The 25,532-nt window shown below is 44.8% G+C and overlaps 1 protein-coding gene across 2 annotated transcripts in view; it reads left to right on the top strand.

Moving 5' to 3' along the window:
- syt6a (synaptotagmin VIa) overlaps positions 1-25,532 on the top strand; it is a 126,167-nt gene that overhangs the window by 8,490 nt on the left and 92,145 nt on the right. Inside the window, exon 2 of one of the 2 annotated variants that reach the window (XM_077217915.1) lies at positions 17,815-17,896. In XM_077217915.1, coding sequence (XP_077074030.1) covers positions 17,815-17,896 — 82 coding nt within the window. Of the gene's footprint in view, positions 1-17,646; positions 17,897-25,532 lie in introns of those variants that run through there. The other variant, XM_077217914.1, reaches the window with a different exon arrangement.

Raw genomic sequence — 25,532 nt, 5'->3', positions numbered from 1 at the left:
GGGCGGGACATCCAACACTATCCTCCGGTCACCCATCCCACACAGCACCCGAGGGTGGGGCATGGTAATGGGGACTCGCTCTCCGCGAACGAAGGCGAGTCTCGCCCTCAACACTGCGACAGTCATGTTCCCACAGTGAAAACATGAGCTGTCCACAAAAGCTGTCTCAGCGTGCTGTAAGCCCAAACACGTGACACAACAGTTGTGACCATCAGAGAGAGACAGGGAACGACCGCACCCAGAAACGGAATGACATCTTGAAAAAGACGCAAACGCACCCGTGTTGCTCTTTCAGAAAATAGGACCGTCACCAGTGCCGGAGCACACAGGGGAATGACCGCGGCAACACTGAACAGAGAACTGAAACAGTGAAGCACTCACTTTTCCGCCCTCTAACCAGCCATCAACACACACAAACATTTAGAAATTTGTTGCTGTTAAAACAGCAGTTGAGAGCTCAAAGCTCGCGATCACCGCTGCACTCGCGCTGTAGAACACCAGCACTGGGAGAGTCTTCCTGAAGAACACCGATACACTCGCTCGTTGTAGACAACAGCACTCTCAGAGACATCAAACGATCGGCTCCGAAGCGAAAGGCAACTAGTACGTGCATCCACTTCCGTATTTATACCCGCGCCGCGGGGACTGAGTGTGTGATGCGAATCACGCACGCCAATTACATTGGCTCGTTCAATAGTACTCGAAGAGGATATGCTCTCTAGCGAGATCCCAATTCAGTCGACCGTCAACTACGTCTGACTTTATCGACTGAAAGGGAACACATAGTTACCTTCTGTTATATTTGTTTTTATTTTTGAACCGATATATTAAGGCCAATAAATAATGGATCATTTCCTTCAGATGCGTACTGTCCTCCATTATGTTTTTGAATTGCTTGAATTATGATTGGAATCATTCAAAAAAGGTGTGTACATCAAGTAGATCATGCGCAGGGCAAGTCTGTTATATAGGCTACATAAAATTATAATGAGAACATTATCATTCTGTGCTTAGGACATGGCTTTTAATGGTGAGACTTTTGTTTTTGAAATCAGGCTCTCAAAAATGGTGTAAAAATTTGGATTTAGATTTATGGGCTAATATATCAGTTATCGGCGTTCAAATATAAAGAATTATCGGTTATCGGTATCGGCCAAATGTTCATATCGGTGCATCCCAAGTTTAAATATGAACGTGAGTTATTTTTGAAAGCTGTTAGTGAATTTAATTGGCACAGGTAGGTTCAGTTTTCTGCATGACCTCTTTCCTCTGACATTTCCCTCGGTTTCTGCTCTTTCTTTGCTCCGGCTGCTGGGAAACTGTATCTGGGGGTTATCTCTCGGCTTCTCAGTCTATTTCTGTGACTGCAGTTAGTTGTGTGACCTTTTGCTAGATGTCATCCAAGTGTTTTGGTTGTGCAAATGTGGTAAATGGCAGCATCTAGAACTTTTGTCTGCATGCCTTGCATGCATTAATTTAGAAGATTTCCTCCCAAGTTGTTTTAGTTGTTTAACGTTTGTAGAATGCATCAGCCAATCTTAAGGATCTAATGTAAATTAAATTCAATGTGAGTATTGTCTCAGTTTAGAAGACATTTATCAAAAGTGGAAGAATTGTGCTCCTAAGATATACAGATAATTGTACATATGGATATGTTAAAAGTTATTTCAGAAAACTTTAAAGTCGGCATGAAAAAGTGTTTTTCCTATTGTGATTATATATATATATATATCCGAGTGATACAATTTCTCTAACAAGAAAAAGTGTAGGGCAAGACTTGAAGTTATTTTGATTAAAAATTACGAGGGCACTGAATTTTAAAAAAAATGTGCATGGATATATAATTTATAATGAAAAAATATTAAAAAAAGAGAATTGCCCATTTTGATTTCATGGTGACTTTCAGTTGGCAGTAGTTCGACACCATACCATTTTGAAATTAAATCAAGCCGCTCTGGTGGGCTAGGAGATCGTGTTGAAAGTTGTATTTATCCACACAGAAATAAATCTCCCACCCCTGCATCACAGCCAAACATCACTTCATTCCACCTGGCTGATTTCAAACATTGAGCGACTGCTATTAGACACAGCACAGCTGGAGAGAAAGCTGCAAAACGGAGCTCAGTAATACCTTTATTTAGTACACTGATCTGAGAGCAGCTGCACAGACTTTCTTTCAATCATTACTTGTGGTATTTGAGAAAGGGTCAGCTGCTCCTGGGTCACTGTAAAGTCTTTGTCACTCTTGTTAAGAACTTTGCACTCTCCTGTCTACTGTGGTGCAGTCATACTCAGACGCTTCTCGCTGGCTGACCGCACAGTACCCCATCATTTCCCTGTTCGTCTTAGGCTTTTAGTTACCAGGGTGAATTGGTGCAATTAGTCATGGGCCAAATTAGGCAGGCCACTTGGGAGAACATTTTTAGTTTTAAAGTTTTAGAACTTGTTTATGTTTGTATGGACATGAAAACATATTTCAGCAACAAAAGCCAGATTAACAAGTTTTGAATATTTTAAGGATTAAGGATACAATTATTAAAAATAAATTGATACTTATTTAAAATGAATCGATACATTTATTCATTACATTTATTCAAAAATAATCAATAAATTTCATTCATTCAAAACAAATAGCTACATTTATTCAAAATGAATCGCTACATTTATTAAAATGAATCGCTACATTTGTTAAAATTAATCGCTACATTTGTTAAAATTAATCGCTACATTCGTTAAAATTAATTTAAAAATATATTCAAAACAAATCGCTACATTTGTTAAAATGAATCGCCACATTTGTTAAAATGAATCGCTACATTTGTTAAAATGAATTGCTACATTTGTTAAAATGAATTGCTACATTTGATAAAATTGAATCGCTACATTTATTCAAAATGAATTGCTAAATTCAAAATGAATCGTGACATTTATTCAAAACGAATCGCTATATACAAAATGAATTTATTTATTCATTACACTTATGCACAAAATGAATCGATACATTTATTCAACGTGAATTGCTACATTCAAAACAAATCGCTATTAAAATAAATTGTTCATATATTAAAAACAAATCGATACTTATTCAAAACAAATCGCTACATTTATTCAAATGAATCGATACTTTTTCAATATGAATAGCTACATTTGTTAAAAATGAATCGCTACATATGTAAAAAATTACTTGATAAATATTCAATATGAATCGCCACATTTGTTAAAAATGAATCGCTACATGTATTAAAATGAATCGTTACTTATTTAAAATGAATCGCTACATTTATTCAAAATGAATTGCTATTAAAAATTAACTGATACTTATTCAAAATGAATCGATACATTTATTTATTACACATACAGTATACTTATACACTTATTCAAAACGAAATCAATACATTTATTTAAAATATCTAAAAAAGAAAAAAGAATCGATACATTTATTTAAAATAAATCAATACAATTATTTAAAATATAAAAAGTAAGATGTTATTTAATCCTAAATCCCTTGCCAGTTCTGAAATCAATGATATGAGTCACCTGAACAAACAGAGGCAGCGTGAAGTATAAACTACCATCTGAGATGGAAATGACACACAGCCTTGAATTAATTCCACATCCTCAGTTCGGCTTGCAGGAGATGCCATGCCAAGCCATGTTTGAGTCAGAAAGGTAAAGGAGTTTTGACAGGCTCTCTCGGTGTATCTCTCATCGCCTCAGGTGAAGCAACGATGCGACAGGACATTAATAACAAAGTAAATATGGATGGTGAGGGTAACTACTAGTTGATCTTTGCATCGTTATATGAACAAATCAGGGCAATTACACTGAAACAAAGAGCAAAAGCAGCTAAATATTTGATATTAGCCTGCAGACAACAATACAAACAATGCCAAAATCAAGGAAATTGAGATCATTCCATTGTGATTTACTTTTAATCTGTTTACAGAAAAATTGTATTCATTGAAGACTTATTTTAAAGTGATAGAAGAGAAGGCTTTTAACAAACTCGACTTTGTCTGTAAAATGAATTCATTTAAATATAAACTTCAAAGCGATTGGCTGGTCGAAAATGGACCCAACAGGTGAGCAGTGTGTCCTCAATATTAGCCTCAGATTTTGAGGGTAATGTTCAGTGTGTCCTCTCTTAAAGAGCAGCGCATCATTTGCATTCCCATCTCTGTGATCTCCTGTCGGATTAAATCAAAGTTAGCCTTGGATTTATGTTGCTCTCTTTCATTTTGCTCTTATCAAAAAGGTTGATTGTGTTCAACCTGTTTCATTTCAGACTGAAATGAAAGCACTGTGCAGGGAAAGGAAATAACCAGTTGTATCCGTTGCTCACATGCAGCTCTGATTTACATTATGTTATAGTGTATATATATATATATATATATATATACATATATGTGCAAATGTTACTTCGATTTAGTTTCACGCTACTTGTTAAAAGATTTATTGCACCCATATGTGTGTTTGCATATGAACTTTTTCTATTACTTTAAATGTGTCATCCATTAATGCAACCTTCAGGTTTCATATTCAGTTTATAATTAGAACAATATAATTACATAAATACGTATTTTAAATATGTTTTTATTTTAAATATTACTATTATAATAATCTGAATTATATTTATATACTAATAAATAATACATAATTTCATTTTGTTTACTATTTATGATACACAAGTGTTGGGTTGTCATTTGATGTAACATCTGAGTTGTGAAGCAAAACCAGTTTAAAACTACTGATCAAGACCAACTACTGCATAGTAGTGATGAAACCAGTTTTGTGCTAACATGCTCTTGAGTTGAACTTGTGTTCTTAAAAGTGTACCTTCTTAAATCACTTCCACATTAAACCATTCACTTAAGTGTAATGTTTAATTTAAATAAAGCTTAATTTCAGACACAGCTGGAAATGACACACTATATTGGAAATATGTTCTATCCTCCAAGAGGTGCCTATTAAGGGAGATTAATTAGCATGCAGGCATGATGTTTTGATTACAGGATTCAGCATGTAGTCGAGATGAAGGCTCATGTTTTATGTGATCAAGAAATGTCCTTGTACAAAAGTAATGGAAGTATGTTGTGTTGGAAATGTGATGTTTTGATATATGTAGAAGATGATCACGAGTACCACAGCCCTCGTGTCCTTTACTTCCTCTAAGGTTTACTAGGCTGATGGAGAAAACAATAGGAAATCCAATAGGTTACTGTGTGGATCCCTGTAAGCTTTGTTTAAGATTGGATGCACTTCCTATGGGATTGGGTTATTTGCTGAAAGTCAGGGTTATATTTTATGTATGTCTTATTTTCCATTTTTAAATGGATTCACAGGGCCACAAATTGACTACTAGATATTATATTCCTCCATTTTAATAAAATACATTCTGTATTTTTATAAATAAATATGTCTTATCTGTGCCATTACAGAGCCCTTGATTAGCATGATTTTAATAAGCAGGCTCTTATTCCATGCGACAGCCAGACAGAGAAGGTTTGCACCTGCAGGTATGGCTGTGTCACTTCAGAGACTCATCACTGCTGATTTCTACATGGACGAATTCCAAACTCTTGGAATCTACTTTAGTTATCTCAACTAAAAATCTATTTGGGGTATTTTCTGGGTAAAAAAAAAGGACAATAATATGACAGAATTTGGGGGCGCTTTTTGATGTAATAATTGAAACGGGTCATTTTTACAAGTAGTATATAAATATTTCCATTGTCCAGGTATTTAGCAAGAATAGACCACTTGAATGTCATGACATTTGTTTCCGAGGCACTTGAGAACAAATTAAGTTTGATGCTATTGACATTCAGATTCTATTTAAAATTATTTTTGTGTGATCTACAGATAAACTTGAAATTGTATGCGTTTTGAATGCCATGAGGGTGAGTAAATGATGGCACAATTTTAATTTTTAGGTGAACTATCCCTTAAAACATGCAAAAGGGGATCATGACGAGAGAAAGAGTTGGATTTTTACATTGAACATAGTGAGAAACCCATATTGATCTGTTCATTTTTTTTTAAGTTACTCCACAAGTAATATGCACTTTTTATGAATTGTTTACAAAACTTGATTACATTCCCCATCGAGATGGTTGAAATCTTGTTCAGCTTGTCTGTAGCTGACTGAGAGAACAGTGTCTTAATGTCTCAATGTTTCTTTCCAGATAAAATGCTCAGTCCTAAGATGTTGAATCAATATTGAGATTATGGTTTGTGTCTGAGTCTCGATTTTTAAAAAAGCAGGTTCTAGCAGCTTTGCAATAAACCCCAGGTTCATATGGAATGAGTAGTTTTTTTTTGTTGTTGTTATTTTTTTTTAGCTCTAGGTGTAATCAAGTTATGGCAAAATCATAAAAATCTGAAAGTTAAAAGGATAGTTCACCCAAAAATTGTCAACTGTCTGTCCTGTCTTGTATTGCACTTGGGTGTCTTTGTTATGTTGGGCCATGTGCTCTCGTTATTGTTTGAGCCCTCCCCCTTGTTACCTGATTAGTGTTTGAGTTCTTCCACCTGTTCCCTCTTGATTTGTTCCCTTTTTAAGTCTCCTCTTGTTTGCAGTCTTTGTCGGATCGTTGTCATATGTTTTCCCAGTTTCCGTGTGATGGTCTTCGTGTTCAGAGTCAGTGTTTGTTCTTCAAGTTCAGTTCAGTTCAGTTTAATGTCTCCTTTATTGTGTTTTCCCCCTTGTGGGTTTTTGCTTTGTGTTTTGTTTTCTTTTGTTAATAAATCATCCGTTGCTGCACTTGAGTCCTCCTCTCCACTTTTTGTAACTGTAACGTGACAGAACGATCCGACCATTTGAGGACTCAGCAGCATGGATGATGACGCTTGCATGGACGACGATGACGTGGTTTGTCCAGACTACACAATCGCTACATTTGGATCGACCCAGTTTTCCACTATCTTCCATGACGGAATGACTCCGTCCTCTAACGCATCCGGCAGAATGAATATTTTTCAGGCCCTCGCTTTTATGGTTCGTCAAAGGGAGGAGTCGGAGCGTCTGGCCGGGTTCTCAGGGACCCGTGGATGTCGTAGAGGAGGAGGAGAGGGTCGAGAAGAGGCTCAACACCACTCTCCATCCTGGCCCCCCTTCGATCCTGGGCCAGTGAGGGACAGCTTAGAGCCTACTTCTCGCCGTCACGGACGGAAAAGGAGGAGGAAACGCCCGTCTGCACAGCGAGAGACTGTTCACGCCACGTCGGTCCAGCGAGAGACTGATCACGTTCCGTCTGGGACAGAGCCAGCGATCCCCTTTGGCGTGGCCGCCAAGGTTGTGACGGACTATCTGGAGCGTCTGGCTCGGATCTTGGAGATGCCAGTCTCTGCTGTTCCAGAACCGGAGGCAGAGCTAGTTTCCGCTGTTCCAGAGCCGGAGACAGAGCCAGTGTCTTCTGTTCCTGAGCCGGAGCCAGTGTCTGCTGTTCCTGAGCCGGAGCCAGTGTCTGCTGTTCCTGAGCCGGAGCCAGTGTCTGCTGTTCCTGAGCCGGAGCCAGTGTCTGCTGTTCCTGAGCCGGAGCCAGTGTCTGCTGTTCCTGAGCCTGAGCCAGTGTCTGCTGTTCCTGAGCCTGAGCCAGTGTCTGCTGTTCCTGAGCCGGAGCCAGTGTCTGCTGTTCCTGAGCCGGAGCCAGTGTCTGCTGTTCCTGAGCCGGAGCCAGTGTCTGCTGTTCCTGAGCCGGAGCCAGTGTCTGCTGTTCCTGAGCCGGAGCCAATGTTTGTTTCTGTGTTTGTGTCTGTCCTAGTGGCCGTTGCTGTTCTGGTGGCTGTTCCTGAGCCAGAGCCTGTTCCTGAGCTGGAGCGAGTGCCAGTGTCTGCTCCAGAGCCGGAGCCGGAGCCAGTGCCGGTGTCTGCTCCAGAGCCGGAGCCAGTGCCGGTGTCTGCTCCAGAGCCGGAGCCAGTGCCGGTGTCTGCTCCAGAGCCGGAGCCAGTGCCGGTGTCTGCTCCAGAGCCGGAGCCAGTGCCGGTGTCTGCTCCAGAGCCGGAGCCAGTGCCGGTGTCTGCTCCAGAGCCGGAGCCAGTGCCGGTGTCTGCTCCAGAGCCGGAGCCAGTGCCGGTGTCTGCTCCAGAGCCGGAGCCAGTGCCGGTGTCTGCTCCTGAGCCGGTGTCTGCTCCTGAGCCGGTGTCTGCTCCTGAGCCGGTGTCTGCTCCTGAGCCGGTGTCTGCTCCTGAGCCGGTGTCTGCTCCTGAGCCGGTGTCTGCTCCTGAGCCAGTGTCTGCTCCTGAGCCGGTGTCTGCTCCTGAGCCGTCGTCTCCGCCCTGGCCGCCCGAGGGGTCTTCACCGCCCTGGCCGCCCGAGGGGTCTTCACCGCCCTGGCCGCCCGAGGGGTCTTCACCGCCCTGGCCGCCCGAGGGGTCTTCACCGCCCTGGCCGCCCGAGGGGTCTTCACCGCCCTGGACGCCCGAGGGGTCTTCACCGCCCTGGACGCCCGAGGGGTCTTCACCGCCCTGGACGCCCGAGGGGTCTTCACCGCCCTGGCCGCCCGAGGGGTCTTCACCGCCCTGGCCGCCCGAGGGGTCTTCACCGCCCTGGCCGCCCGAGGGGTCTTCACCGCCCTGGCCGCCCGAGGGGTCTTCACCGCCCTGGCCGCCCGAGGGGTCTTCACCGCCCTGGCCGCCCGAGGGGTCTTCACCGCCCTGGCCGCCCGAGGGGTCTTTACCATCGGCCTGGCCGCCCGATGGACTCGTCTGCTTTGCCCTGGCCGCCCGATGGACTCGTTCTGCTTTGCCCTGGCCACCCGATGGACTCGTCTGCTTCGCCCTGGCCGCCCTATACTAAGTTTTTGATTAGCCACTGGTTATTAAGCTGAAATAGGACTGTGATCTAAAGCTGTATTGTCTAAATCCCAATAAAAAAGTGTTGTTCACGTCTGTTTAAACTGTAGGCAAGAGGCTGAGATTGCATCAATAGAGTGATTTGAGTTGCTGAAGGAAATTAGTAAAAATGAAGGAGCATGAATAACCGAAGTGTCACCTCAGCCATTCCTTTGTGGCAGAGTCTCTAACGCCTGTCATCTCTCGCTTTTCACAATCAGATCAGTGCAGCCAAAAGAAATAACAATCTAATGATGCAGAAATTAGAAGAAGAAGAAAAAGTTTATGTGAGCACCTTCTTAACCCTGTGTTCAGTGGAACACATAAAATGGTGATTTTGATTCAGTTAGTTATGTCTTAGGGGTTCATTTTCATTAAATACATCAAACCACTCTTAACAAATGAACTCTTTTTGTTTTTGCTATGTGAAGGTCACAATAAAATTACCTTAATTTATTTTTGCTATACATACATACACACTGGCCACTTTATTAGGGAAACCTGGTTAACTGGTCGTTAACTCAAATATCTAATCAGCCAATCACATGGCAGCAACTGAATGTATTTAGGCATGTAGACATGGATAAGAGGATCTGCTGAAGTTTAGATTGCATCAGAATGGGGGGGTGACTTTATAGTGACTTTGAACGTGGCATGATTGTTGGTGCCAGACGGGCTGGTCTGAGTATTTCAGAAACTGCTGATCTACTGGGATTTTCACGCACAACTATCTTATATGGTTTACAGAGAATGCCCCGAAAAAGAGAAGATATCCAGCAAGCAACAGTTCTGCGGGCGAAAATGTTGTTGATACCAAAGGAGTAGAATAGCCAGACTGGGTTGAGCTGATAGAAAGGCAACAGTAACTCAAATAACCACTCGTTACAACCGAGGTCTGCAGAAGAGCATCTCTAAACGCACAACACGTCAAACCTTGAAGCAGATGGGCTACAGCAGCAGAAAATCTCACCGGGTGCCATTCCTGCTAAGAACAGGAAACGTCTACGGTTACGTATGTAACCCTCGTTCCCTGAGTAGGGAACGGAGACGTTACGTCGGATGACGACGAATGGGGTTTCGCTTAGAAAGCCTATCAACTTCGAGTATTACAAAACGAGCCAATGGCAAAGAAATGCCATGGGTCTGCGGAATTTGCATGGCGTAACTCCGCCCCACCTCGTGGGTATAAAAGGAGGAAGCCGGCAGCAAGCAGATATGTTTCTTCGCTGAGGAGCCAAGACTGAGCTCAGGCGATCCCCGCGGTACAGCGGAAAGTGGCAGGCAGACGTAACGTCTCCGTTCCCTACTCAGGGAACGAGGGTTACATACGTAACCGTAGACGTTCCCTTTCGTTGTCACTCCGAGTTACGTCGGATGACGACGAATGGGGTTACCAGTCTAATCACGCCACCTTCTCAGCTGTCTTCCAGTGCCCTGCGTAAATCGAGATCCCTGTCAGCCTGGACAAAGGACTCCATATAACACAGGAATACCAAGGTACACTGGGAAGCATATCCCAAGCTTAGGGGAAGTATGCAATTAATGCCAGCCCGGAGGGGGGGGACTTAGAGAATACACATATGACCCGAAGGAAGCATATGGAAAACACTGGGGTGTCCAGCCGCAGGTGGAATATTTCAACCCCAGGGGTGGCAAGGTGGCTTGCCAAGGGAAAGACACACGCTCAGAGAGGCTTACAGTGGAAATACACATGTGGGGGTCGCTCAGAGGAGGGACCATGCACACGGGAGGCACCTAGCCGACGCACAGGCAATAGACACTGGCGCCGACGTCAGGAGTGCTGGAGGAGCTCAGGGCTTTCGGAGAAGCTCACCTGAGGAAAATATCGCACGTATCCAGTCCGTGGAGTGGAATGGCGAGCAAGCGAAGACACCTGAGCGGGTCCGGTACTAGCTGGTTGAAGCGAGTACACGAGAGGACACAGGCTCCACTCGGAGATTATAGAATCTGGCGAATGTGTTAGGTGTCGCCCAGCCTGCAGCTCTGCAGATGTCTGTTAGCGAGGCGCCATGCGCTAGAGCCCAAGAGGACGCCACACTCCGGGTGGAGTGGGCAGTCACACCAAGGGGGCACGGTCGACCTTGCTGCTGGTAAGCCAAAGCAATGGTGTCCACTATCCAGTGAGACAACCTTTGCTTGGAGAGAGCCTTTCCCTTCAGCTTCCCACCATAATAGACAAAGAGCTGGTCTGAGGTCCTGAAACACTGCGTTCTGTCTACATAGGCGCGGAGAGCGCGTACTGGACAGAGCAGTGTCAAGGCTGGGTCTGCCTCCTCCGAGGGCAGCGCTTGCAGGTTCACCACCTGGTCCCGAAAGGGAGTGGTAGGAACCTTGGGCACATATCCAGGCCGGGGTCTCAGGATCACGTGAGAGTAAGCCGGCCCAAATTCCAGGCACGCTTCGTCAACGGAGAATGCGTGCAGGTCCCCAACCCTCTTGATGGAGGCCAGTGCAACCAGGAGCGCTGTCTTCATAGACAGGAACTTAAGCTCGACTGATTGCAGGGGCTCAAAGGGAGCACTCTTCAGGGCAGTTAGAACCACTGAGAGGTCCCAAGAGGGAACGAGAGGAGGACGAGGAGGATTCAGTCTCCTCGCTCCTCTCAGGAACCTGATGATCAGGTCGTGCTTCCCCACCGACTTACCTTCGATGAGGTCATGATGTGCGGCAATGGCGGCAACATAGACCTTCAGGGTGGAGGGAGACAGCCCTCGCTCCAGCCCCTGTTGAAGGAAGGAAAGCAAAACACTGATCGAGCATCTCCGGGGGTCTTCTCGGTGAGAAGAGCACCAGTTGACGAAGAGGTTCCACTTCAACGCATAGACGTGTCTCGTTCGTACTAGTACTAGTTCGGGGAACCAGGTCCGGTTGGGCCAGTAAGGGGCAACCAGAATGACCTGCTCCTCGTCCTCCCTGACCTTGCGCAAAGTGTGCGCAAGAAGGCTCACTGGGGGAAACGCATACTTGCGGCCCTGCGGCCAGCTGTGCGCCAGAGCATCCGTGCCGAGCGTGCCCTCGGTCAGGGAATAGAACTGGGCGCAATGGGTCGAGTCGTGAGAGGCAAACAGATCTATCTGCGCGTCCCCGAACTGGTCCCAAATCAGCTGAACCGACTGGGGATGGAGTCGCCATTCTCCAGGGAGGGGCTGAAGCCGTGAGAGCTCGTCGGCTGCACAGTTCAGCGCTCCGGGAATGAAGATGGCTCGAAGCGACCTCAGATGCTTCTGACTCCATAGGAGGAGGTGGCGAGCGAGTTGTGACATACGGCGGGAGCGTAGACCACCTTGATGGTTGATGTACGCCACAGTGGCGGTATTGTCTGAACGGACTAGTACGTGTTGACCCCTGAGCAACGCCCGGAAGCGGTGCAGGGCAAGGCGTACTGCCAACAACTCGAGGCAATTGACATGCCACAGCCGCTGGGGTCCTGTCCAGGAGCCCGCAGCAGCATGTCCATTGCACATGGCGCCCCAGCCCGTGGTGGAGGCATCTGTTGAGACAACAACATGCCGGGAAGCTCGTGCCAGGGGGACACCGGCCCTGAGAAAACCGAGGTTCGCCCACGGGGTGAAGAACTGACGGCAGGTCGGAGTAACTGGTACTCGGAACGTGCCGTGTTGCCATGCCCACCTCGGGACTCGGTCGCGAAGCCAAAGCTGAAGCGGTCTCATATGAAGCAATCCGAGCGGCGTGACCGCGGCTGCAGATGCCATATGCCCCAGGAGCCTCTGAAAAAGTTTCAGTGGAACCGCACTCTTGCCCTCGAATTGTCTTAGGCAAGTCAGCAGTGACTGCGCGCGCTCGCTCGTAAGCTGCGCGGACATGGCGACCGAGTCGATGTCCATACCGAGAGAAGAGATCCTCTGCACGGGGCAAAGTTTGCTCTTCTCCCAGTTGACCCGAAGGCCCAGACGGGCTAGGTGCCGAAGCACTTGGTCCCTGTGTTCGCAAACCTGATCTCGAGAGTGAGCTAGGATCAGCCAGTCGTCGATATAACTCAGGATGCGAACCCCTTGTTCTCGAAGGGGAACAAGGGCCGCCTCGACGACCTTCGTGAAGATGCGAGGAGACAGGGCTAGCCCGAAAGGGAGAACCGCGTACTGGTATGCCTGCCCCTCGAAAGCAAACCGGAGGAACGGTCTGTGTCGAGGAAGAATGGAGACATGAAAGTAGGCGTCCTTCAGGTCGATCGCTGCAAACCAATCCTGGGGCCGTATGCATTCGAAAACGCGTTTGGCAGTGAGCATCTTGAACGGCATCCTGTGAAGGGAGCGGTTCAGCACGCGCAAGTCCAGGATTGGCCGTAACCCACCGGTTTTCTTGGGGACAATGAAGAAGGGGCTGTAGAAGCCGGACCTCATCTCGGCTGGAGGGACAGTCTCGATTGCACCCTTCGCCAGCAGGGTGGCAATCTCTGCTCTCATGATAGGGGCATTGCCACCGACCAAAGTGGAGCGGACTCCCCTGAAGCGGGGAGGAGACCGTGCGAACTGAATCGCATAGCCGAGCCTGACGGTACGCACGATCCAGTGGGACAGACGGGGAAGCTCTAGCCAGGCTCCCAGGAACTGAACCAACGGGATCATGCGAGCCACAGGCGTCCCCCCGGAGGGGCAGCGAAGCGGAGTAACTGGCCCAGATGTGGACGGCATAGCGGCCCGGAGAGGGGGCACAGTTAGCAACCGCGCCCTGGCAGAGGGGGCCAGGGGAGGACCAGGCTGGTCGTCCCGCGGGGGCCCGCTCTGCCAGGGGTCTGGCGACAGAGGGGGACAGCGGCGAAGCGGTCCGTGGACGGCACGCCATGTCAACCACCTCTGGGACAGAGGGGGACGAGGAGAGCACGGCTTGTGGGCGGCGCTCTGTGACGTCCGAGAACTCTGTGCTCAGAGACGGGAGAATCAGCTCTTTGGAGAATAAGGATTCTTCCCCGGCCCTCCCCGGGGAAAGGAGTGGTCCTGCTACCAACTCTTGGAAAGAACTGAGTCCCATCTCTAAGGAGCCCAACTCAAGAGCGCCGCTTAACCCGGCGTGTAGCGGGGTGCGGGGCTGGAGAGGACTGTGGCGTCCGACCGCGGCCTCCAGAGCCGACCCGGGTGAACGGGCGGGGTGGGAGCCGCGGGGGGGCGCCCTCGGCAGTGGGCAGACTGAGGGATCTGAGCGGACGGCGGGCCGTCGGGACAGAATCAACCTCAGTCTGCTCCATCGCCGAGGTGCCCGTCTCACGAGCACCGCTTAACCCGGCGTGTAGCGGGGGGCGGGGCTGGAGAGGGCTGTGGCGTCCGCCCGCGGCCCCCAGAGCCGGCCCGTGAACGGGCGGGGTGGGAGCCGCGGGAGGGCGCCTTCGGCGGTGGGCAGACGAGGGATCTGAGCGGACGGCGGGGCCGTCGGGACAGAATCAACCTCACTCTGCTCATGGGCGGCTGAGAGCTGTTGGGCAAGCCCTCAACCGCACCGCCGAAGAGGCCGACCTGGGATATGGGAATGTCGGACAGACGGGTCCGCGCGACATCCAGCACATCAGACAGGTTCAGCCACAGACTGGTGAGCATCACCTGACCCAGGGAGCGTACGGCCACTTTCGTCGCTCAGAGAGCAAGGTCAGTGGCGGCGCGCAGCTCAGTGAAGAGCCCTGGGTCAGTCCCGCCCTCGTGCAGGTCCATGAGCATCTGGGTCAGGTGGACCAGCAGAATGACCATGGCATGCAGTGAGGCGGCTGCCAGTCCCGTGGCGCTATAGGATCTCGCCACAAGCGTAGACGAAAAACTACAGGCCACGGGCGGGTGCTTAGGATTGCGCCGAGAAGAAGCACTCTGAGGACACATAGCATCGCAACAGAGCGTTCAGCCGGGGGAACCCCAGTGTACCCATGGGCAGCGGCCCAATCGAGGGGAGGAAAGGCGGATGAGATCAGCGAGCGGTCCCGAGAAGACAAGGGGGTCTTCTTGGACTTCGAGATCTCATCATGCACGTCCGGGAAGAGAGGTATTGGGGTTTGCCGTGGACGAGGGTCGGCGGCCTTACCCAAAACCCATCGTCCCAGGAAAGCATGGTCGTCATCTCCGGATCAGACTCAGGCACAGCCGTATGCACACCGGAAGGTGGCAGCTGTGACGAGCCCTCACTTCCAGAAGACTCAAACCCACCTAGTGATGCTGCAACAGACATGGCATCTTCCTCTGTAGCTTCAACTGAAACACGCGGGCCACCAGAGGGTAGACTCGCGGGAATCAGCAGTTCACTAGCGGGCACCGTCATTGAAGAGGGGGGCTGGGGTCACGGACACATAGTCGGCGCCTAGATCCAGACCGTAACCCTCAGGTCACCCTGGCCACCAGCCGAAGATCGGGGGGTGGATGAGGGGACTCTCACTCTTGCGAGTTCACCGAGTCTCGACCTATATATGACGCGATGATCACGTTCCCAGCGAGAACATGAGTCACCCACGAGCGCTGTTCAAGCATGATCAAAGCCCAAACACACTAGACAGCGCTCGTGCCCATCAGAGTCCGATACCAGTCCGCTGCAACCAGAAATGCACGGGCGAGCCGTCTTTAAAAAGACGTGCCACGTGTAAGCTCTTTTAGTGAGAGAAAACTCAAGTGTTGAAGCACCCGGGGAGAAACGCACCGACTGGCAGACCACTGCAACAGATCAGCAGGAAGCACGCTCTCGCCGTAGATCGCCGTCACACCAACACTCGAGGTACTCGTTTGTAAAGCTGACAATTCAGAGATGGCTTGTGGAGAGAAGAATACACTTGGCTCCGAAGCGAAAACATATCTGCTTGCTGCCGGCTTCCTCCTTTTATACCCACGAGGTGGGGCGGAGTTACGCCATGCAAATTCCGCAGACCCATGGCATTTCTTTGCCATTGGCTCGTTTTGTAATACTCGAAGTTGATAGGCTTTCTAAGCGAAACCCCATTCGTCGTCATCCGACGTAACTCGGAGTGACAACGAAAGGGAACTGAGGCTACAATTCACATGGGCTCACCAAAATAAAAGAGTGGAAAACATTGCCTAGTCCAATGAGCCCCACAGCCTACCTAAGTATTGTTGCTAAGTATTATCACAGTTTATTCATCTTCTGACGGCTACTTCCAGCAGGATAACGCGCCATTTGACAACGCGCAAATAATCTCAAACTGTTTTTTTGAACATGACAATGAGTTCACTTTACTCAAATGGCTTCCACAGTCACCAAATCTCAATCTAATAGAGCACCTTTGGGATGTGGTTGAACGGGAGATTTGCATCATGGATGTGCAGCCGATAAATCTGTAGCAACTGCATGATGCTGTCATGTCAATGTTGACCAAAATCTCTGAGGAATGTTTCAAGTACCTCATTGAATCTATGCCATGAATAATTAGTCTACATATTTGTTGAATTTTGACTCAACTGCGTATTGTATATACTTATGTAACCCCTCCACCTGTGTCCTACTCGCCCCACTCTGTGCAGCCTTGAACCCAGGTCTCCGGCGTGAGAGTCAGGTGCTCTAACAAGGAGGGTCTAAACAAGTTGCTAGAGCGCCTATTGAGATCAGAGGAGCGAGGTTTTACTCGCACAGTAAAATATATCAAAATATCAAAAAATATATTATCAAAAAATATATATTAGCAAAATATATTCCACAGTGCATATTCTTTGGTGTGTACCACTCAAAGAGGTGAAATAATATCATTATATTTCTTGCAGTTCAATGTGCCTTGCTTTTAAATTAATAAGTAAATATTAAAACTATTGTACATCATAAGAATATCTTAATACTCAACATAATACTTAACATATAGAAGTCTATTTCTCTCAAACTTTGTTCACAAATCTGTCTTAATCTGTGTTAGTGAGCACCTCTCCTTTGCCGAGATAATCCATCCACCTCACAGGTGTGGCATATCAAGATGCTGATTAGACAGCATGATTATTGCACAGGTATTCCTTAGGCTGTACATGTAATATCATTGTTTTATATATGCATGTGTGTATATCTTTTTATATCTCCGTTTTTCCTTACAGATACAAAATCACCCATAACACTGATTCCTCTTGGCAGTTGATTTGCATGGAGTTAATACGGCTGTTTACTTAGTGCTCTGAACATATTAAAATCCCCATATATCACATAGGCAGCGAATATGTAAACACAGTTAACTACAAACAGCCACATATAGTTACAGTCATCATAAAACAGAAATTGGAGTAATGAATCTTCCACAAAGTTGATCAACAGAAGCATCATTAAAGACTCACAAATGGTACATATGTACAGAAACACACATTATTCCCTCTGTTCACACATATGCACAAAGGGCTTTGATCTCTGAGGACAGACTCAGAAGAGGAGGTGGCACTGAGGGACACATCGACCTGAGAAAAACAAGCCCAATGGTCATAATGAGAGGCTATTCATTACAGGGCACAGGGATTGGTGTGGGGCGGGGGCAGGGAGAGCAAAAATGGGGCTGAAGGAGGCAGAGGCTCAGCGCTTTATAATCACAGCCTACCCTTCTGCACCGCTGGACTCATTTTGTTGCATTTCATTTGTGGATCTTGAGATTAAATGTGATGCAATAAGGCTGTCTTTTGTATACCTGGGGGCGTTAGTGAATCATTAAGCACGGCACACACACACACACACACACACACACACACACACACACACACACACACACACACACACACACACACACACACACACACACACACACACACGTTTGCATGATACACCCACATAAATGCACAAACAAAAACTCTCACACACACACATTCTTGCTCACGCACTTGAGGAACAATAAGAATCAGCAGCAGGAGAAACTTGCGTTTAGAGGGGGTGTGTTCAGATCCCGCTGGAGGAGCCAGTAACACTGAGGATGTGTCAGGGAGCATGACTGCTGCCGGAAAGGGGCATGACATGATCTGTCAGAAGGCAGTGTCTCTCATAGTTGACCTCTGTATGCAGGACAGCCCGCGGCTGGACCACGACACCTGTGAGGAGTTCCTCTTTCTCATCTCCAATCAAGAGTTCAACCACAAAGATTCGGGTAATGACAATTCTTTTGCTTGAGATTTACAGTTCTGCTATTTGTTGAGCGGATTATGTTGTTGTAGATTATTTTCTCCATGAGTATCTCCTTCAAATCATAAATGCTTTATTTTGGCTCAGAAACCATTGTGAAACAAAGCCATTAAGTTTAAATGACCTGCTTTCAGTATAGCATCACTCACGGTTGCATTGTGTGGGTTGTAGTGGGAATAATTCTTTTAAGTCCAGAACTGCCAGCACTGCCAGCCAAAGATTCCAATCAGACATTACTGTTAAGAAAATTACTTTGGAAATAACTGTTCAGTGTCCCCTGGAGATAAAAATCGTTTGGATTTGCCACAGATTTTGTGCTTATGCACTGTGACATAAACAATATGCTTGTGCTTTTATCAGAACTGTTGTATTAATATCAGATGTAGACTAAAACATTTCATCATGTGTGGAAGCCTTATCTGAAACCATTTTTTTGTAGCAGGCATAGTTTTGACATGTTTTCTTGAGTTGCGGTCCCCTATGTCTGTTACAACGTAATTAAATTGTCATTTTTTTAATGAACTTAAATGCAATTGAATTGAAAACATTGCAATTAATTACTGAAATTGTTTATTATGAAAGGGCAAGAACAATTAAAAAAACATTGCATTAAAAGCAACCCTTTTACTTTCAAAGCTACTGTAAATGTAATGTGTGCATATTTTACATTTATTAGAAAAAATAAATGAAAAATATATTTTTTATGAATATTTTATTAACTTCAGTGTTAATATTTTTAAAAAGCATTGCATTAAAAGCATTTGACATGAAAAAACAAAACAAAAAAAGCATTTTACATTTATTACAAAACGATAAAACAAAAGTAAAAAGGCTGCTTCTATTTTATGTATATTTATTTATATTGTGTATTTGTTTATTTATTTATTTAAATTAAACTTTTTTTGAAGGTCTCATTATTTTGTCCTGTTCAATCGGTTTGCTTGCAGCCAGACTGGGGGTATTTTTGGCTGGTTTTGTTTTTGTCATTCTGTCATGTCGATGTGTTGACAGACCCCTGCTTGGAAGAAATGTGTCATGTGAATGTAGACAAAAATCTTGTCACTTTGTATTAACCTCACTAGTCAAATCGAAGGCCCTCCAGCCCACCATTGGCATCCATGGCTGAGCCGTGGGGGCACTAAATGCCACGGCATGTTATTGGACCATCACTGTGAATCACTAATGCCAGATAAAAGCTGAATAGGGGCTCTTCTGTTATTGTTGGGCAGATTTAAAGCCGAGTGTCGGGTTTCCCTCAGAGGGAAATGTCAAGCAGCTTGCTGTGTTTAGAAAGTGGGAGGAAATTCCTCAGGAGCAATTTGCATGGAACATCTCAGTCTCATCATCGTGAGATAATTGTGCGAGAAGGTGATCATAAGTGGCTCAATAATAAAATTATGTTTTTATACTATATTTGCTTATCATTTTGCAGCATTTCAGATCCATTGTTTTATACTGAGGCATTCGACATGTTCGTCTGTGATTGCTAATCTTTGACAAACTCTAGCGGGGGCAAAATTTAAACGTTTCGGTTTCAAATCCAAGATCTTTCTTTTGCGAGTGCACTAAAGGGGCTACTACACTGCTATAGGTTTTTTTGTAAGTGTTTCAACTGAAGCACAGATGCTGTTCAGGGATGGTAGGACAGAGTGCGGCCGTGGATGATGGATGGAAAGCCCTGCACAATCCCATTAACAGTCAACAGATGTCTAAAGATGAGGTGCGCACAGTGGAGAAAAACCAACACTCATCTCAATGAGCTTGGTCTGCTGTTTTATAACTAAAGACAAACTGACACCCTCACAGTTGTTCTTGTCCACAAGAAAACCTATTGAAATGATGGATGGCGAATCACGGGTGAGGTGTCAGATTTCCACTTCAGGTCTAATTAGACTGTATCTTATTTTCACAATCCCATCATCAGACTCCCTACATTAGCAGCAGATGATTATTTATTAAACACTGTGCTGTATTATAAACTGGAGAAAGTTTTGCATTGCAGGTGCAGAAAAAAGCAGTCAAAGTAGTATAGAATAAGCTACTCTACATGTGTATATGCTTTCAATAATTCACATGTGTCTCATTATGTCTTTTATAGAAAACACACTCTTTACCCCTCAAATTGGCTGGCAGCCATTTTGGCTCGGGAAGATAATAGACTTTTGCTGCACTGGTGTTAACAGAGGCAAATAGATGCTACGACAAGTCCAACAGCACTGGCTAATTTACATGATTATTATGTGTCATTCTGAAACTGGGGTAATTGTTGCTGTGGTGGATGAGCGTGTGTTTTTGGGGCCTAAGCTTGAGGGGACTGGGGTGTGAAAAGAGAGAGGTGTGAAAACCAATCTGTCCAATATAAGTACATGCTACAGCTGATGGGTACAAATAAAGGAAACCATGTCTATACAAATCATTAAAACACCTCACCCTAACAGTAGATACCCTTAATGTCTAGTATAGTTCTTAGTTAAGCATCTTCAATACTCTTAATACTCTTCAATAGTCTCTGGCCAACACAAAGTAGTGTTGTTTCCTGAATGAATCAGTGTTTTTGAACTAACCGGTTCAGTGAATGATCATTGACTCATAAGGACAGTCGCTGCATTCGATTTTGTCTATTTCCAAACTACACATATGTACTATTCATAAAACAGTAAGCAGAAAGTACCCGGATGACCTACTGCTTCCGCCGACTTTCTGAAGTGCACATTCGATGAACACTTTAATATCCCATGAGACCACGGGAAAGGCATGACAGGGACATCATGGCAGATGTACATCCTGATTTCACTCATACCGACCCATATTCATACTAGTATGTAGTATAGGCAATTTGGACGCAGCTAGTCACTTGTCATTTTGACACAGTTTGTCCTTTAATGAATCAGTGTTTTTAAACAAATTGGTTGATTGGATGATTTATTGACTCACTCATAAAGAAAGTCATTTGTTTTGTTTCTGAATGAATGAGTGTTTTTGAACAAAATGTTTTTTTGAATAAATAAATTATTCACTTATAAAGACAGTGGCTGTGTCCAAAATCAAATACTCTCTGGGTAGGTAAAAAAGTACATTGTATGATATGAATGTAGTGTCGGTGTACCGGATATAGGCTATTTATCATGCTGTCATTGTCACATAACAACAAGTCACATAACTTTACATTTTTTCACAACTCTTTTCAAATACAGTTTCTCACCTACTATTCAGTAGTGAAGTGTGCACATTTGGATGCAACCAGTCACTTGCACACAAATTAATTGGTTCAGTCAGTGATTCAGGCTGCGTCCAAAAACTGATAAATGCTGCCTTTCGGAGGATGTATTCCAAGGTCGGAAGGCATCAAGGCACGTCCAAATGCAATGTTAGTTTCACTTCAGATCCCTTCATTTGATCGATTTTTGAAGGCAGCATAGATCTATCCTTCGCTGCCTTTGATATCCCACAATCCTGTGCTTTCCATTCTGCGACAAAAATAAAGATGTTGTCTGAAAGTTGCGGTTGGTGGTCAATTTGTGTGTAATTGTACATTTTTGATAAACATTTTCCACTTATGATGCCATTTCTGGAAATTACTATTGTAGTCATTAAATATTCACTTAATTTTCACCAAAGCTCTCTCTATTTTGCTGTAGATCATTAAAGTGTAACGCTGCCTCTGAAGTCTCCCCGAAATCAGTTTCTTGAGGTACCTTTGTTCGCAGACGCTGCCTGGGCCAAGTTTTCAGATGCAGCCATAGACTCTCTTTTAAAATCTGTCACTTGTCGGCACCTACTGGCATGATGAAGTAGCCTACGGAAACACTCGATGAAAATAATATAAAATTAATTATATTTTATATTATGCTTATTGATTCTGATTCTTTTCGATTCCCAGTTTCGACTCAATGTGATAGGTTTATGTAAGATTGTGGCCAAAACTGGTACTGCAATCACTTTCAAATTACTGTAGAGCGGTGTATCCCCTTCCCCTCTTCCCTGACTCGAGGTTGCCAGATAGGCTGCAGGATCCAGCAGGAAAGTAGGCTGCTACAAGAAGCTTTTTCTGTTAATTATGTTTATGCTTCAAATGAGAGATGTTTTGCAAAGTAATTATATATCGCAAAAATTTACTAATGGCGATTTGCCAAATGTTATCATAAAGATGTACGCTCGTATGTGACAGTACATTGTTAGAACAGTAGCTGTTAGTCTAACTTGTAACGGTAGGTATCTGTCATTAACATAAGTACAAGCACAAGCCTATGTCACTGTGTGTAACCGATATCAAAAATACAGCTATTCATTTAGCTGACGCTATAAGTGAAATGCTGTCTTACATGCGCTTCATGAGGCACACACGCAGACTAGCACACACACGTAAGGTCTCTCGCTCTCTACCTCTCTGTCGTGCTCGCGCTGTTTGAACATACATATTCACGTAGACTTGCGAAAACCGGGACATATTCATCGTAGCCTTTAGAAAACCGGGTCATATTCACATAGCCATTTGAAAACCGGGACATTCAGTGTCCCGGGACAGGTTGTTAAAAAAGGGACAATCCTGGAAAAACCGGGACGGGTGGCAACCCTACCAGCAGAACACGTCCATAACGCTAAAATATGTGATGTGAAAGATTAACGTTACATGTCATTCTATTATTTTTGGCTGTAGAACTTGCATGATAAACAATAATGGGCGTGCTAATGTTGTTTTTCCTCAGCGTCTCATCATAATGACAGAGAAGCGGGCTCTGATAATACATTGCTAATGTTAGCAATGACGACTCGCCGTTTTTATTACCCAAACAATTCCTTACCTTTTCAATTCGATGACCCACCTCCTCCATATGAGGTAACGTAACGTTACTTTGCACGAACAGGCATTACTTTGTGCCACTGTCATGAATATTTGAAATGTCAATTTACATCAAGTACAAGTTAGCCAAACATAGATGATTCTTACCTGTTCAGGAGAAAATTAGAAACGTTGGCGTCTGTTGTAACAAAGGGTCAGAGTCGGGCGGGTCCATTTGCAGTAGCTTTATTAAAGATGTGCTCACAGAGAGAAAGTCAAAGATAAACAGGCAGTAGGGCAAATCCAAACTCAGAGACGATACCAGGCAGGGGTCAGGACAGGCAGCAGACAAACTCGTAGAACAGAAGGGCAGGCTAGGATCAGGAAACCAGGAAAGTAGAATAAAACATAGAATGCTCAGAGGTGTATGCCGAGGCTGATACAAGACTTCGCAAGGAGCCATTAGAGCAAGCCGCTGTTATAGTGGGGAGAAGTGACTGCACCTGTGTATGTGATAAGTGGCTGCACCTGTGTAGGTGATTAGCGACGAGGCTCGAACTGAGAAGGAGACAGATGGGAAATGTAGTTCAGTACTCGGGCGACAGTGATCTCTGATAACTAGGGAGAGGCGACAAAGAGCGATCTATGACATCTGTCTTCAAATTCTTCTCCGTTGTCAGCAGTCTCCAACTTTAAATGGCATCTCCTATACAGATCCTTGTTTTATTTCGGACTTTGTCACGAAGTATTTCGGATTCATAACGAGTTTTTTTTGGTTTCGCAACGTTAGACTTTTTTTTCCCGATTCAAACACGTTTGTAACAAGAGCAGAGCTGGCAACCCGGATGCCGCAACACTACTGACTTGGTGATTGGTAGATAAGTGGAGGGTGGCGCATCAGACCAAAACACAACATGACAACATCAAGATCAATTGAGGGCTGAAACTTCACTTTTTAAATGACAATATCCTGGCCGGACTACTGTTGTCAGTGATATAAGTATTTGAAATGAACATGATTTCTTAATGTCTAGTGACATATCAGGGCCATTTTATGATTAATTGAAATAAATTTCTTACATACAGCTCCTTTAAAGTTCCAAAAGTTATTCAGTAAATATCAGTGTTGTGTTCTAGTGTCCTTTTATGTTTTTCCGTATGGCGCGGGGTTATATCTATATGTGTCTTATCACTATTTAATAACACACCATGAGACTGTGACTCTGAGCGCTGTGTCAGAGTCATCCTTTTTACTGAACTCTCATACATGACACAGCCATGAGCAATCAACAGATGATCAGTCCAACACATAAGTCAACTTAATCAAACACAGAGTGTGTCAAACCAAACTCACGACAATCAGGGAGTGATTTTCTTTTTCTCCCCTTTTCTTTGGTTAACGTTAATGACAGACTGCTGCTGGTTTATTAGGCTGCTGTCTCTTTAAAACCTCATGGAGGATCCAATAGCTATAACACATGCGTTTTCTTTCTCAGCTGTTTATGTTCACTTAACTCTTTCCCCGCTAGCGTTTTGAAAAAAATAGTTGCCAGCCACCACCAGCGTTTTTGATAATTTTCAAATAAAATATACCATACCATCCAATATAATTACAATATCTTTCAGAATGCCACAGGATGTTACAATGCTCATCACAGCGATGAGTGAGAACTGAAGAGAAACACATTGTACCGTCTGTGTGTCCATACAGAAATGCCTGATATTCTTTACTTGAGCAGTATAGCAGCCTAATATTCAGCCTACACCAACTGTATAAGCAAAGCTGCAGGGTAATTGCTTGACAGATTAATGAAGAGAGGGAGAGGTCGCAGCACCTTTATTGCTAATTGGATGAGAACACTTCACGCTTTACAGACCAAATTCCACCCCTTTCATGGCTTCAAAGAGTATACATTTTTGAAGAAAACAAATCAAGTCATAAGCAGTTACACTCTATGGCCCTTTTTATAAAATCCATCTCAGGTTATTCGATTACCTGTCATTATAACATGAGTCATCATCAATATACTGTATTACATCAGTTTTCTGGGAAGAGAAGGCTACATTGTGCACAGGAATATCTCCTTATATTAAATATCTCCTTAAAGGATCCCCCCCCCCCAGTTTTAAATAATACACTATACTATTTTAACTCAAAGCTTACGCACATTAACTAAAAACCACAAGACTCAAATTTTTATTTCATGGGATCCTTATATATGGCGAAAGTTTTTAGTATCTTTAACACTAATTCGTTAGACATGATTTCACTTTTGTGTGCTCATTATTCATTGTTTTGTATAAAGCCCATCAATCAACGCGAATACATTATATTGCATGTAATATGTTCCTCAGTGTAATGCAAATGAGGAAGCATGTTTGGCAGCAAACTCTTCCTCTCGGTCTGTGTCGTGCTGTGTTAACAGACAGCCTGGGTGTTACGGTGCAGCACGAGCATCTGCTCCAACAATGACAAAGCTTTACAGACATTATCTTCCCTGTTTCCTGCATAAAGGCTCAGTTGAAAAACTGTGTTCTTGTAAAGTGTTATCTGGAACCCCTGCAGATATGCCCATCACAGTGGGTGCCGACATTATGGGTACAATGTGAACAAGCAGAACTGTAATACCACGGTACATCAGGGACAAAAAGAAAAATATCGTATATGAATTATCTTGCACAAGAACAGAAGGATTTAATTTTTTTTTGTATGCATGGTTTGTTTTTGTCTGACCTCAAATGGCTTTTCATCCATGTCTATTAGCTTTAAGGTCATCTAGATACTTTTGCATTTTTAAAGGTTGACAAAGTTGTTAGTGTT

Source organism: Siphateles boraxobius, unplaced genomic scaffold (assembly GCF_051911475.1).
Source record: "Siphateles boraxobius isolate OS27281-9 unplaced genomic scaffold, OSU_SipBor_1 77, whole genome shotgun sequence".
In the NCBI taxonomy this organism is placed as follows: Eukaryota; Metazoa; Chordata; class Actinopteri; order Cypriniformes; family Leuciscidae; genus Siphateles; species Siphateles boraxobius.
The sequence above is the reverse complement of the archived record's forward strand: the minus strand, read 5'-3'. Positions and strand labels throughout refer to the sequence as shown.